The 14019-nt window shown below is 40.9% G+C and overlaps 1 protein-coding gene across 1 annotated transcript in view; it reads left to right on the top strand.

Annotated features, from left to right (window-relative positions):
* LOC130219324 (mucin-2-like) overlaps positions 1-14019 on the top strand; it is a 33461-nt gene that overhangs the window by 18777 nt on the left and 665 nt on the right. The window contains exons 22-42 of the mRNA XM_056451700.1: positions 260-439; positions 553-792; positions 892-1048; positions 1178-1306; positions 1561-5354; positions 5499-5673; positions 5775-6022; positions 6108-6291; positions 6370-6580; positions 6665-6840; positions 6920-6989; positions 7533-7633; positions 7759-7790; positions 8735-8912; positions 9004-9108; positions 9236-9276; positions 9359-9481; positions 9571-9666; positions 11936-12064; positions 12156-12195; positions 12283-12406. Coding sequence (XP_056307675.1) covers positions 260-439; positions 553-792; positions 892-1048; positions 1178-1306; positions 1561-5354; positions 5499-5673; positions 5775-6022; positions 6108-6291; positions 6370-6580; positions 6665-6840; positions 6920-6989; positions 7533-7633; positions 7759-7790; positions 8735-8912; positions 9004-9108; positions 9236-9276; positions 9359-9481; positions 9571-9666; positions 11936-12064; positions 12156-12195; positions 12283-12406 — 6533 coding nt within the window. The remainder of the gene's footprint in view (positions 1-259; positions 440-552; positions 793-891; positions 1049-1177; positions 1307-1560; positions 5355-5498; positions 5674-5774; positions 6023-6107; positions 6292-6369; positions 6581-6664; positions 6841-6919; positions 6990-7532; positions 7634-7758; positions 7791-8734; positions 8913-9003; positions 9109-9235; positions 9277-9358; positions 9482-9570; positions 9667-11935; positions 12065-12155; positions 12196-12282; positions 12407-14019) is intronic.

The following is a 14019-nucleotide window of genomic DNA, read 5'->3' as shown; positions in this document are numbered from 1 at the left end:
TAATCAAGCTCTTTGTAGGTATACTAGAAACGTCCAGGCAGGTGTGTTGAAGGAAGTTGGAGCTAAACTATGCAGGACACCGGCTCCCCAGGACTGAGTTTGGGCACCCCTGGTCTTCCACTATTTAAAATTTGATGTATATAAAGTGTATGTCAGTCAGGTATGCTATACAGTTTTGTGCTACAACTTTTCCATGACTTCTCAATAATATGCCATACAGCATAATTTTAGTTTTTCTTCTCACTTCTCTCCCACACAGAGGACTTGGCTGCTGCTTTCTGATGGGACTGTAACAGCCACTGATATCGGAACTGGTCCGAATATTAAGTACAATGAGAGAAACGTTGGCATGTACCTTGTCATTGATGCTGCCATTGGACTGACAGTATTGTGGGATCGCAAAACCACTGTCCGGATCATTCTGCAACCTCAGCACATGGTAAATTTACATCACAATCTGCAATGGTTTTTAGCTGACACTTCTGCACAATTTACAAATCCAACAGTCATTGGAATGTAATGCAACCTGAGCATGCTGTTGTGTTTTCATAGGATGATGTTTGTGGCTTGTGTGGAAATTTCAATGGAAATGGAAAAGATGATTTTACCACTCAAGGAAACTTACCAACTACAAACATAATGGAGTTTGTTGACAGCTGGAAAGTGTTAAGCACTTGCCCTGATGCAGAACCAGATTTTGACCCATGCTCTCAAACTCCCAATCGAGAAACATGGGCAAAAATACAGTGTAGCATCATAAAGGAAGTTACATTTAAAGACTGCCATAGCAAGGTATATATGGAGCCTTTTGGGTTAATACAAAATTTCCTGTAATGTGGTATAAGAATCCAGCTAAATATTTCTTAAGTAAGTAAAGGTTTGTTCCTACAGGTGGATCCAAATCCATATTATGAGAACTGTGTGAAGGACTCATGTTCATGCGACACTGGTGGAGATTGCGAATGCTTCTGTACGGCTGTGGCAGCTTATGCTCAAGCCTGCAATGAGGCCGGTGTTTGTGTTGTCTGGAGAACTCCTGAGATCTGCCGTAAGGATCTTCAATTCTAGTGCAGATCTAGATTTTCAGCCAAGCATGAGTGTTTCTTTCTTTTGGCAAATTACTGTAATTTTAATTTGTTTGATCATTTTTATACTTGCATTCATGTTTCCCTGTCAGCTGTGTACTGTGACTACTACAATGAACCAGGAGAATGCACATGGCATTACAGTCCTTGTCATACACCTTGCTACAAAACATGTCTCAACCCTGATGGTATCTGCAACAACACTTTACCCAACCTGGAAGGTGAGCTGCCATTCAGTGTACACCTGATTCTTTTTTAAATTTGAATGTACAAACATCAGCTATTAATAATTCTTGCAGTATAACTAGTGGTAAACTGAGATTAGAGATTAGAGATGAGGAAACCATTATGAATAACATTTTTGCTGAATTTTGCTATTGTTTCTTTGTAAAATTATTAAGCTTGTAAGTCATAAATTAAATGAGAGGATGATCCACCAGTCGACAACTACTAACATACAATATTAATTTTGCAGGATGTTATCCAGAATGTCCAGAAGATAAGCCTATATTTGATGAAAAAAATCAGATCTGTGTGGAAGAGTGTCCTACGCCACCTCCACCAACAACAACACCAGAACCTACCACAACTACCCCAATACCAACAACTACCACAAAACCACCTACAACAACACCAGTGCCTACCACAACTACCCCTGTACCACCTACAACAACACCAGTACCTACCACAACTACCCCAGTACCCACAACTACTACAATACCACCTACAACAACACCAGTACCTACCACAACTACTCCAGTTCCACCTACAACAACACCAGTACTTACCACAACTACCCCTATACCAACAACTACCACAATACCACCTACAACAACCCCAGTACCTACTACAACTACCACAATACCACCTACAACAACACCAGTACCTACAACAACTATGCCTATACCATCTACATCACCTTGTATAATATGTGAATGGTCTGACTGGTTTAATGTGTATAATCCTGCATTAGGAGGAGGGAATGACGAAGAGACTTATAAAAATATTGCAGCAAGTGGAGGAGAGATCTGTGAACAGCCAGAAGATATTGAATGTAGGGGTGTAGCGGCCACACCTGGCATGAGTTTTGAAGATTATATTCATGAAACAAAACAGGTTGTACAGTGCAATGTTTCTTATGGATTGGTGTGTAAAAAGGATGAACAGAAATTCCGCCCCTATAAATGTTTTGACTATGAAATAAGAGTTTACTGCTGTTACGATTGTGGATCAACAACAACAGAATTTACAACATCACCTACCCCTGTACCAACAACTACCACACAGCCACCTACAACAACACCAGAACCTACCACAACTGCCACAGTGCCACCTACAACAACACCAGAACCTACCACAACTACCCCTATACCGACAACTACCACAAAGCCGCCTACAACTACCCCAATACCGACAACTACCACAGAGCCACCTACAACAACACCAGAACTTACTACAACTACCCCTGTACCGACAACTACCACAGAGCCACCTACAACAACACCAGAGCCTACCACAACTACCCCTGTACCGACAACTACCACAGAGTCACCTACAACAACACCAGAACCTACCACAACTACGCCTGTACCTACAACTACCACAGAACCACCTACAACAACACCAGAACCTACCACAACTACCCCTGTACCGACAACTACCACAGAGCCACCAAAGCCACCTACAACTACTCCTATACCAACAACTACCACAGAGCCACCTACAACAACACCAGAACCTACCACAACCACCCCTGTACCTACAACTACCACAGAGCCACCAAAGCCACCTACAACTACCCCTATACCAACAACTACCACAGAGCCACCTACAACAACACCAGAACCTACCACAACCACCCCTGTACCTACAACTACCACAGAGCCACCAAAGCCACCTACAACTACCCCTATACCAACAACTACCACAGAGCCACCTACAACAACACCAGAACCTACCACAACCACCCCAATACCTACAACTACCACAGAGCCACCTACAACTACTCCTGTACTGACAACTACCACAGAGCCTCCAAAGCCACCTACAACTACCCCTATACCGACAACTACTACAGAGCCACCAACAACAACGCCAGAACCTACCACAACCACTCCTGTACCTACAACTACCACAGAGCCACCAAGGCCACCTACAACTACTCCTATACCGACAACTACAACAGAACCACCTACAACAACACCAGAACCTACAACTACTCCTGTACCGACAACTACCACACAGCCACCAAAGCCACCTACAACTACCCCTATACCGACAACTACCACAGAACCACCTACAACAACACCAGAACCTACCACAACCACCCCAATACCTACAACTACCACAGAGCCACCTACAACTACTCCTGTACCAACAACTACCACAGAGCCTCCAAAGCCACCTACAACTACCCCTATACCGACAACTACCACAGAGCCACCTACAACAACACCAGAACCTACCACAACCACCCCAATACCTACAACTACCACAGAGCCACCTACAACTACTCCTGTACCAACAACTACCACAGAGCCTCCAAAGCCACCTACAACTACCCCTATACCGACAACTACCACAGAGCCACCTACAACAACACCAGAACCTACCACAACCACCCCAATACCTACAACTACCACAGAGCCACCTACAACTACTCCTGTACCAACAACTACCACAGAGCCTCCAAAGCCACCTACAACTACCCCTATACCGACAACTACCACAGAGCCACCAACAACAACACCAGAACCTACCACAACCACCCCTGTACCTACAACTACCACAGAGCCACCAAAGCCACCTACAACTACTCCTATACCAACATCTACCACAGAACCACCTACAACAACACCAGAACCTACTACTACTCCTGTACCGACAAGTACCACAGGGCACCCAAAGCCACCTACAACTACCCCTGTACCGACAACTACCCCAGAGCCACCTACATCAACACCAGAACCTACCACAACCACCCCAATACCTACAACTACCACAGAGCCACCTACAACTACTCCTGTACCAACAACTACCACAGAGCCTCCAAAGCCACCTACAACTACCCCTATACCGACAACTACCACAGAGCCACCAACAACAACACCAGAACCTACCACAACCACCCCTGTACCTACAACTACCACAGAGCCACCAAAACCACCTACAACTACTCCTATACCAACATCTACCACAGAACCACCTACAACAACACCAGAACCTACTACTACTCCTGTAACGACAAGTACCACAGGGCACCCAAAGCCACCTACAACTACCCCTGTACCCACAACTACCCCAGAGCCACCTACAACAACACCAGAACCTACCACAACCACCCCAATACCTACAACTACCACAGAGCCACCTACAACTACTCCTGTACCAACAACTACCACAGAGCCTCCAAAGCCACCTACAACTACCCCTATACCGACAACTACCACAGAGCCACCAACAACAACACCAGAACCTACCACAACCACCCCTGTACCTACAACTACCACAGAGCCTCCAAAGCCACCTACAACTACCACAGAGCCACCAACAACAACACCAGAACCTACCACAACCACCCCAATACCTACAACTACCACAGAGCCACCTACAACTACTCCTGTACCAACAACTACCACAGAGCCTCCAAAGCCACCTACAACTACCCCTATACCGACAACTACCACAGAGCCACCAACAACAACACCAGAACCTACCACAACCACCCCTGTACCTACAACTACCACAGAGCCTCCAAAGCCACCTACAACTACCCCTATACCGACAACTACCACAGAGCTACCTACAACAACACAAGAACCTACCACAACTACCCCTGTACCTACAACTACCACAGTGTCACCTACAACTACTCCTGTACCGACAACTACTACAGAGCCACCAAAGCCACCTACAACTACCCCTATACCTACAACTACCACAGAGCCACCTACAACAACACCAGAACCTACCACATCATCTACGCTGTCAACTCCACCCCCTGGATCAACACGTGAAACAATAAGTCCTGTAACAAAAGAAACAACACCACATATAACACAACCGGTTGTTGTAGATACAGCAACAACAGAATCTCCTACTTCGACAACCCTTATACCAACAACTACCACAAAGCCTACTACAACAGAATCAACCACATCACCTGTCCCAACAACTACTACAAAGTTTACTACAACAACACCAGGGACCACCACTTCACCAACCCCTACACCAACTCCACACTACGACTGCCCTGAATGGGACAAAAACGTACAATTCTATATTCTTTCTTTCAAGTTGTAACATTTTAGTGCTGTAACTACTTTTATCAGTATCCATGATGCTATTTAAATATTCTAAGAAACAACATGAGATTGATATTGCTAAATGTTCTACTAATTTCTTCATCACCAGACAAACGAGACCTTCATCTTGTGTAACTGCACTATGGCTAGATGCATAGAAGACAACATCATCGAAATTATTCCATTTGAATGCCCTCCACTTCAGAATATTACCTGTGAAAATGGCAAAAATCCAGTGCTTGTCTATGATGAGCACTACTGTTGCCAGTATTACACATGTGACTGTAAGTAAAACAAACTTCACATTCCTGCAACCATTACAATTAACAACAGCAATGTCCTTACAGCACAATGTGCTTAATTTTATTCTTCATTTGAACCGTAGGCTTCTGTGAAGGCTGGGGTGACCCACATTACATCACATTTGATGGACTCTTCTACAGTTACCAAGGAAACTGCACTTATATATTAATGGAGGAAATTAGGCCTCAATACCACTTGACGATTTACATTGACAATGTCTTCTGTGACCCTATTGAGCATGTATCCTGTCCTAGATCCATTATTGTTTCTTACAACAATCAAGTCATTACACTTAAAAATCACAATTTTTTCGGAGGTGCAGACCTAGAGGTGAGTGTTTTGGACTACTTTACCAGGATTACTTCCTACTCTGAGTATCCTAAAAGTGTCTTATTTTCATCTCCTGTCCTAACAGGCTCTGATGGGCGATGTTCTGTTAACGCTACCATATGCTCACAATGGTGTGAGGGTTGTAAGCTCAAGTTTAGACCTGTTCCTAAGTATTCCACAGCTCAATGTTGATGTATCCTTTGGAGCCACTGGCTTTAGCATCAACCTGCCATTCCAGCATTTTGGAAACAACACACAAGGTCACTGTGGTAAGTAACAATTTGGATGGTAGAGGTTTGTTATCATGTTCTGTCCATCTAACTGATTACCGAAAATATTTTACTAAGGAACATGCAACAACAACAAGGCTGATGACTGCATGATCCCTGGAGGGATCTTGGTGGACGACTGTTCAGTGATGGCAGATTATTGGGCAGCCAGTGGTGTAAATGATGAAATGTGTACTCCACCAACTGCATTGCCAACTGTTGGAGGTGATATCAAACCTACACCTAAGCCATGCAAGGCCCATCCTGACTGCTTCCTCCTTGGTAGCGAGTAAGTTGATTTCTGTGTGTTATTGTTATAAATTTCAATATGCATATCTTCCAAAGTGATACATACTACTGCTATCTTTCTCAGGTTGTTTGAAGCGTGCCATGCTCATGTGTCCCCTGACAACTTCTTCATGGGATGTGAATATGATAGTTGCCATATGAGCAACCCCACTGTTGTGTGTACCAGTTTGCAGAGTTACGCAAGGTCTTGCTCTCAGTTAGGCATCTGCGTACACTGGAGGAATTACACTAACCTTTGCAGTAGGTTATAAAAACAGTTTAAGTTTTACATCATTGGAAGGTTTAGATATTAATTGTTGTGTTTCCTTTTCTTTCTCAGATATTGAATGCACAGAAGATAAAGTCTTCAATCCTTGTGGTCCTGCTGAGCCACCAAGCTGTGACGATATGTATGCTCATTTATTTACATTTCAAAAATAATTTAGATTTATCAAATGGAAGCTTGGTACTTGTTAAGTATCACAAATTATTAGCACGATTAGCGAAGGTTATATATAAACTAATTTTAAGAGGATCATTTGCTTATGATTGACCACGATGGGTGTATCACACGATACACCAATCAGATAAATTTGAAAACATATAAATAGCCAGATTTCCTTAGCTTAACATTTTTCATCTTGAAGAATCCTCTATCCACCCTCACTCTTTACCCTCTTTCTTAATTAAATAGGGGGAGCTCTTGAGACCTATCTGAGCTCATACTTCCCTCTCACCCGATGAAATGGGAGGGAGCCCCGGGTTCGAGGATCTCCCGAGCTCAGGGCTCTCTCCCAGGACAGCATGCTAAACCGATTTCATTTATCTTTCATTTATCAATCATCATCTACGTGTGAACTCTTGAATATCTATTTAGAGTTAACACAGCATTTCTTGCAGATTTTATGGGAAGAGATAATGAAAGCATATAATAAAAAGGATATATTTTGCAGACCTGAACAGAGAACCATTACAGTGCCCACAGAGGGCTGCTTCTGTCCTGAAGGCACACTGCTCTTCAACAAGGACTCAGGAATCTGTGTCAGCAAATGCGGTAAGAAGAATCTAAGTCAAGTGTGTGAATGAGTATTCATTAAAATGAAGTGTGGCTTTGACATCTTGCATGTCTTTTAAAGAAATATATTAGTATGATTATTCTCTCCCCTTTTTGCTTATTAGGATGCATGGATGCCTCTGGGACACCACGTGAGGTATGGCGTTTTTTAAAAGCTATTCAGTTTAACTATATTATACGCTGTTTTCCACCAAGGAAACCAAGGGTGCTGAAATATAATTGGCTAAACTAGCATTGGACGGGTTAAAGGGACCAAAACAAAGACAGACGTTGCGGCACGTAAAGCACATTTTCAAAGCAGAATATCTGACTTCAGCATTGTTTTTCAGATAAACAATATGTTCACTTGGCATGTTTCTTAAATATCTGCAAACATATTATGGTATTTTTATGCTTTAAAAGAGTCAAAAACTTACATACAGCACCTTTAAAGATCTGTTTCATTTGCCCTAGCACCAAAGACCAATACCATACATACAACATGTGTATGGCACCTACATCAGTTTAACATGTTTACAACACGTAGAAGGGTTAAAGAAGATCTCTACAGCTAGGAGAGACATGGAGTCTATCTATCATTTTACATTGTGTTTCTCTTGTTCGTGTGCAAACAGATATTTTCTTAACATTAGACCAAATATCACCTCTCATTTGACCACATTGGCCAACATTGATCCTCCAGTAATTGTCTGACAGGCTAGCTTTTGTAGATTTTTCCACATGTTAGCTATAACCAGTGTTACATTGGTAATTGGTAATCCTTAAGATCTCTCTGATTGGTTGGTTTAGCCAATAGAATCAAAAGTAATGAAAGTGTGCAAAGAATTCAAGATAGCACAGAAAGAAAGCTGTTCTGATGTTATGCTATTGCACTGCTTCGTTTTTCATGTTGAATTATGAATAAACATGATTTATATCTATTGATATAGACAGCTATTTTCATAAGTAGTCACCTGAATATGTTGTGTTATGTAAAATACAGCTTTTTTAGCTTTCATCACCGCTAGTTCTGTTAATTTGTCTTGGTAAGTCATGGCCTTAAAATACTTTTAACCTAATCCACTTCGTTTTTAACGGCAGTTTGATGAGGTTTTCGAGTACAACTGCGAGGAGTGTGTCTGTGAAAAGGCCAGCAAATCAGTGACCTGTAAACCCAAGAGTTGTCCTGGCGGAAACCCTGAGGTGTGCACTGAACCTGGCTTTGTGCTGGTCAACTACACCGATCCCTCGGAGCCGTGCTGCAGCAAACAAGTCTGCAGTAAGTCAAGTTTGACAGTTTTCAAAGAGATTAACTTCAAATTTGCATCATCCTTTTCTTAAGTCATCTCTCATTGTGTTTGGTGATGTAGATTGTGATGTCAGCATGTGTCCACCTTTGGATAAGAAGTGTAATATTGGATATGCACCAATCCTGGACGTTCCTGAAGGCAAATGCTGTCCAGAAATTAAATGCGGTATTGCTACTTTTAATCCTACATATATATATTTTTGTTTTGTATATTATGTCTATTTTGATTATAAATGAGGTCTGTATCACTTGTTTGAATATCCAATGCAGTTTTGTTTTATTATTTCTTTTAGAGCCAAAGAAAGTGTGTGTCCACAAAAACACAGAGTATGAGGTAAATGAAATTAAGTGTTTTTTTGTAACGTAATAATGATAAATTCAAGGATTAAAAATCTCTATACCATCACTTTCCCTAGCCTGGTACCACCATCCCGGTCATTGACTGCCAAGAATGCAAATGTACTTGGGATGTGGATCCCAAATCACAGTTTTTCAAGATCAAATGTGGATTTGTGCAGTGCAATGAGAAATGCGATCCTGTAAGTTGCACAATAAGCTTCTGTGTACCTTGTTTCAGAACCCATTGTGATTTCCGTTGTCCTCATTTGATGTTCATTATGTTCGCCAGGGTTATGAATATATTGATGACTTTAGTGACTGCTGTGGAAAGTGTGTGCAAACTCACTGCGTTGTCAGTATTGATGGCGTCAATCATGTTCTGCAGGTGAGGTCAAACATGAAGCATTTTAACACCTTGAGGTATTGCCGAAGAAGACATTTACTCACCCTCATTTCCAATAACATCCATTAGACATTAGCCACTTTCACACAGTAAAACCAGTAAATATCCGTAAAGTTACTGGAACGACTTTACTGGTCAAATTTTGAACAGGCGTTTCATAAAAATAACTCTTTTCACATCAATTCTGACATCATTAACAAGAAATGACCTCTTAGCAAAGTTTATTTATAATCTCGAGAGGATCACATGCTTACGATTGTCCACAGCTGGTCCCACATTAACTAACACATGATTCACCAATCAGTATCTTCGTCTTGAAGAATCCCCCTTCCATGACATGGCGGCCCAGTGATTAGCACTGTTGCCTCACAGCAAGAATGTCACTAGTTTAAGTCCCTACTGAACCAGTCAACATTTCTTTGCGGAGTTTGCTTGTTCTCGCTGTGCTTGTGTGGGTTTCCCCCAGGTTCTCCGGTTTCCTTTCACAGTCCAAAAAACACACAACCCAAGTAAACATACCAAATTAGCATCATAGTCAAGCTCTTAGTAAGTCATTCATCTCTTTTTAGCCATCCCTATATCTGTCAATAGCCATGAATACGTCAGGTAAGTTCATAGAGAGCTACCTGAGCTCAAACTCCTCTCACACCTTGCTAACAGGAGGAAGCCCAGGGCTCAAGGATTTTAAAAGCTCAGAGCTCTTTTCCGAGACAGCATGCCAAACAATCTTATTACCAATCATCAGCTAAGTGTGAACTCTTGAAATGGCCGTGTTTTTCATTTGTAAACATGAAGGGCGTTGTTTTTAAAATATGAAGGTTTTCTTTTTTGTATTTCAAACTGAACATTAGGAGAAAGATTTTGTCACTAGCACAACATGCAGCTAAAAACTTTTATATTAACACATTTGAGTACACAGAGGTCTTTGCAATGAGCATGGGCAATTCTGTGGATATATAGAAAAAAGTACTGTGAACAACTTCAATAATTATGATATATGGACAGAACACTTCTGCATGTCGAGAGATACGTTTCAGTATGTGCTGCAGCTTGTGAGACCTTCTTTGTAACTTATCATAAGCATTTTAATCATAGTTTTTTTTCCATGGTTGACACTAAGAAGGAACATGAAAGTGTTGTCTGATTAAGAAGCGGCAGCTAAATATGTCTGCACCAGGGGTGCCCAAACTCGGTCCTGGAGGGCCGGTGTCCTGCATAGTTTACCTCTAACCCCAATCAGACACACCTAAGCCAGGTAATCAAGCTCTTACTGGGCTTGCTAGAAACATCCTGGCAGGTGTGTTGAGGCAAGTTGGAGCTGAACTCTGCAGGTCACCGGCCCTCCAGGACCAAGATTGTGCACCCCTGGTCTGGCCAAAGGATCCAAAGCCTTTTATTTTTTCTAAACAGAACAGATGTGAAAGTGTCTTTTGTGTCGGAATGCTCTAATTGGCTGGAGTAGAAGTCACTCGTTAGCGCATTCTGAATTTGCATGTGCTCATACTGCCAATTTTCCTTCTGCGTTCACACAGTGCAGAATTTGAATCGTTTGTTGGTAGTTGCAACTTTTCATTCCGGAAAATTTACGAAGCAAACTTGGCGAAATACAGTCAAAATTATATATATAATAATCTAAATATACATACATATATTTTTTTTTTTCAATATTTCTCAAATTATGTTTATCGCAGCAAGAAATTAGGAAAAGTATTTCCTATAATATTTTTTCTTCTGAAAAAAGTCGTATTTTGTCTATTGCTGTATTTCTGCTAGATTCGACCTATTGTTTTATTTTGGCTAGAATAAAAGCAGTTTAAATTTTTTTACAACCATTTTAAGGTCAATATTATTAGCATCCTTAGCAATTATCAGCAATATTTTTTTTCCGATTGTTTACAAAACAAACCACTGTCATGCAATGACTTGCCCAATTGCTCTAACTTGCCTAATTAAACTAGTTAAGTAATAAATCAGTTATTAGAAATGAGTTATTAAACTATGATGTTTAGAAAAGTGTTAAACAGAGATTGGGGTAAAAAAAATATACAAGGGGACTTCAACTGTATATATACTGTATATCTTTTTTTTTAAAAAGGGCCTGTTCACACATGATCTCTTTACAGAAAATTACCAGAAATTCTCCAGAAAAGTCTATATGTGTGAAAGGGGCTGTTAGTTCATCTTCACAAATAAAGATTTTTTTTTCATGAAATCTGAGAAATCTTATTTTATTTTCTCTTTTCAATCACAGGAGGGAGCCTCTCTGCCCACTTCAAACCCGGGCTGTGACAAAATCACATGCAGTAAAGTTAATGGACAGTTCATCGCTGTCAAATACACAGTCCAGTGTCCTCCTTTCAACATTTCCAACTGCCAGCCTGTCAGTAAATCACACAAACACACACGTACATGTTTTACTAACTCACTATAATGACACGCATAACATTCTGCCTCTGTGTTTCACTCTGCAGGGAACTGTTCAGGTGTCAGCTGATGGCTGCTGCCATGTTTGTGAGTATAGTCCAAAAAAAAACAATTTGGCTTTTTGTTCATTTAAGTCAAATGCATGATTAATTTGACTGCATGTTCACTATATAGGTGTGGACCAAATTAAGGGATGTCAAGTACAGTCCATTCGAGATTTCATAAAGCACAATGACTGTCAATCAGAGAAGAAAATGGACCTGGCGTTTTGTGGTGGAGACTGCAACAGTTTTAGCAGGTGAGTGCGCATTGTAGTGGAGTTTGCATGTTCTCCCTGTGTTGACGTGGGTCTCCTTCGGGTGCTCCGGTTTCCCCCACAGTACAAAGACATGTGCTATAGGTGAATTGAGTAAACTAAATTGGCCGTACACTGTAAAGCCCAATAAGTTAAGTTAAGGTAAGTCAAACCATTTGAGGAAACTGATTGCAGCAAACCATTTAAGTTCAAAAACTAATCCTAATGAGTACTGTGAACTTACTCCATTTGAGTAAACGAAGCTATTTGAGCACAGTAAAACCCAATAAATGAAGAGAACTTAAACCAACTGAGAACTGTAAAACCCAATATGTTAAGGCAACTCAAACCGTTTGAGGAAACCGATTGATACAAACCATTTGAGTTAAACTAATCTATATAAGTACTGTGAACTTACTCCCTTTAAGTTGAAGTAATGAGGTATTTAATTAACCCATTACCTTCAACACTGAGTTCAAAACTCTTTTCAAATGAGTAGATTTAACTTTCAGTCAAATTTGAGTTAACTTCACTCATTTCATTTGATAAAGTTGACTGTTTGGTTTAACAGTGTAGTGTATGTGTATAAATGAGTGTTTATGGTGTTTCCCAGTACTGGGTTGCACTTGGAAGGGCATCCGCTTTGGAAAACATATGCTGGATTAGTTGGCGGTTCATTCAGCTGTGGCGAGCCCTGATAAATAAAGGGACTAAGCTGAAAGAAAATGAATGAATGAATTGTAAGAAGAAAAAAAATCACAGTATTACTAGTTTTGCTATATTATTATTGTACACCGTTTTTGTCGCATATGCGCCCGAAATTTTATCTCTGCGACCTCAAAATATATTTAGGAGCATTTGTGCGAATGCATAAATTTGTTGTTGTGCATTTCACAGCAAAATGTTCACCACATGCGTTGATTTCACAACATGCAAAGATTGCATCTTTGCACCTAAAAACGGCAAACGCAGCGCTCGAGAATGGTTTAAAACAGTTGATATGTCAACTTGCTGCAGTAAACAAAGCTTGCAATGCTTGTCCCGCCTTCACGCTCTTTTTATTGGCCCACTGTGCTAGAACAGAACGCGAATAGATTGGGTAATTTCAGCTGTCAATCACTCAGTTCCGATGACAGAGAGCTACATCCGCGAAAATGTAAAGGTCTGGATACGAGAGAATGAAAACAACACTGACAGATTTAGTTTTAGAAACCACTTAAAGTTACAAATAATGACACATCTGATTAGTGATCATGTAGTGGATGTTAATCCAGCATTTACACTTTTCGAAGAGTGGATAAAAGACCTCCAGTTGTTAAAGTCCGCTATGAAAATGACTAAAGCGTTCACTGTAAAGCCGGTGGGATGGAGTTTGCAGGTAACAGTGTTTGCCACATCTACACATTTTAAGCACGAGATGTTCTAACATTATTTAATGCTCCATTTAATCATCACGATGCTGTCAGTCGTGCGACTGGCACCGCGTTTACCATCGCTAAAGAGCATTCATTCACTAAGATGCAACTAATATTGCAGCTCGTGAAAAGACTGTTATTGCTATTAAGGTGACATGTGCAAATAATAAGTTATATGTCAAGATTATCTGTGCAATATCA

Source organism: Danio aesculapii, chromosome 25 (genome assembly GCF_903798145.1).
Source record: "Danio aesculapii chromosome 25, fDanAes4.1, whole genome shotgun sequence".
NCBI classification, from domain to species: domain Eukaryota; kingdom Metazoa; phylum Chordata; class Actinopteri; order Cypriniformes; family Danionidae; genus Danio; species Danio aesculapii.
This window is presented reverse-complemented; position numbering and strand designations above follow the sequence as displayed.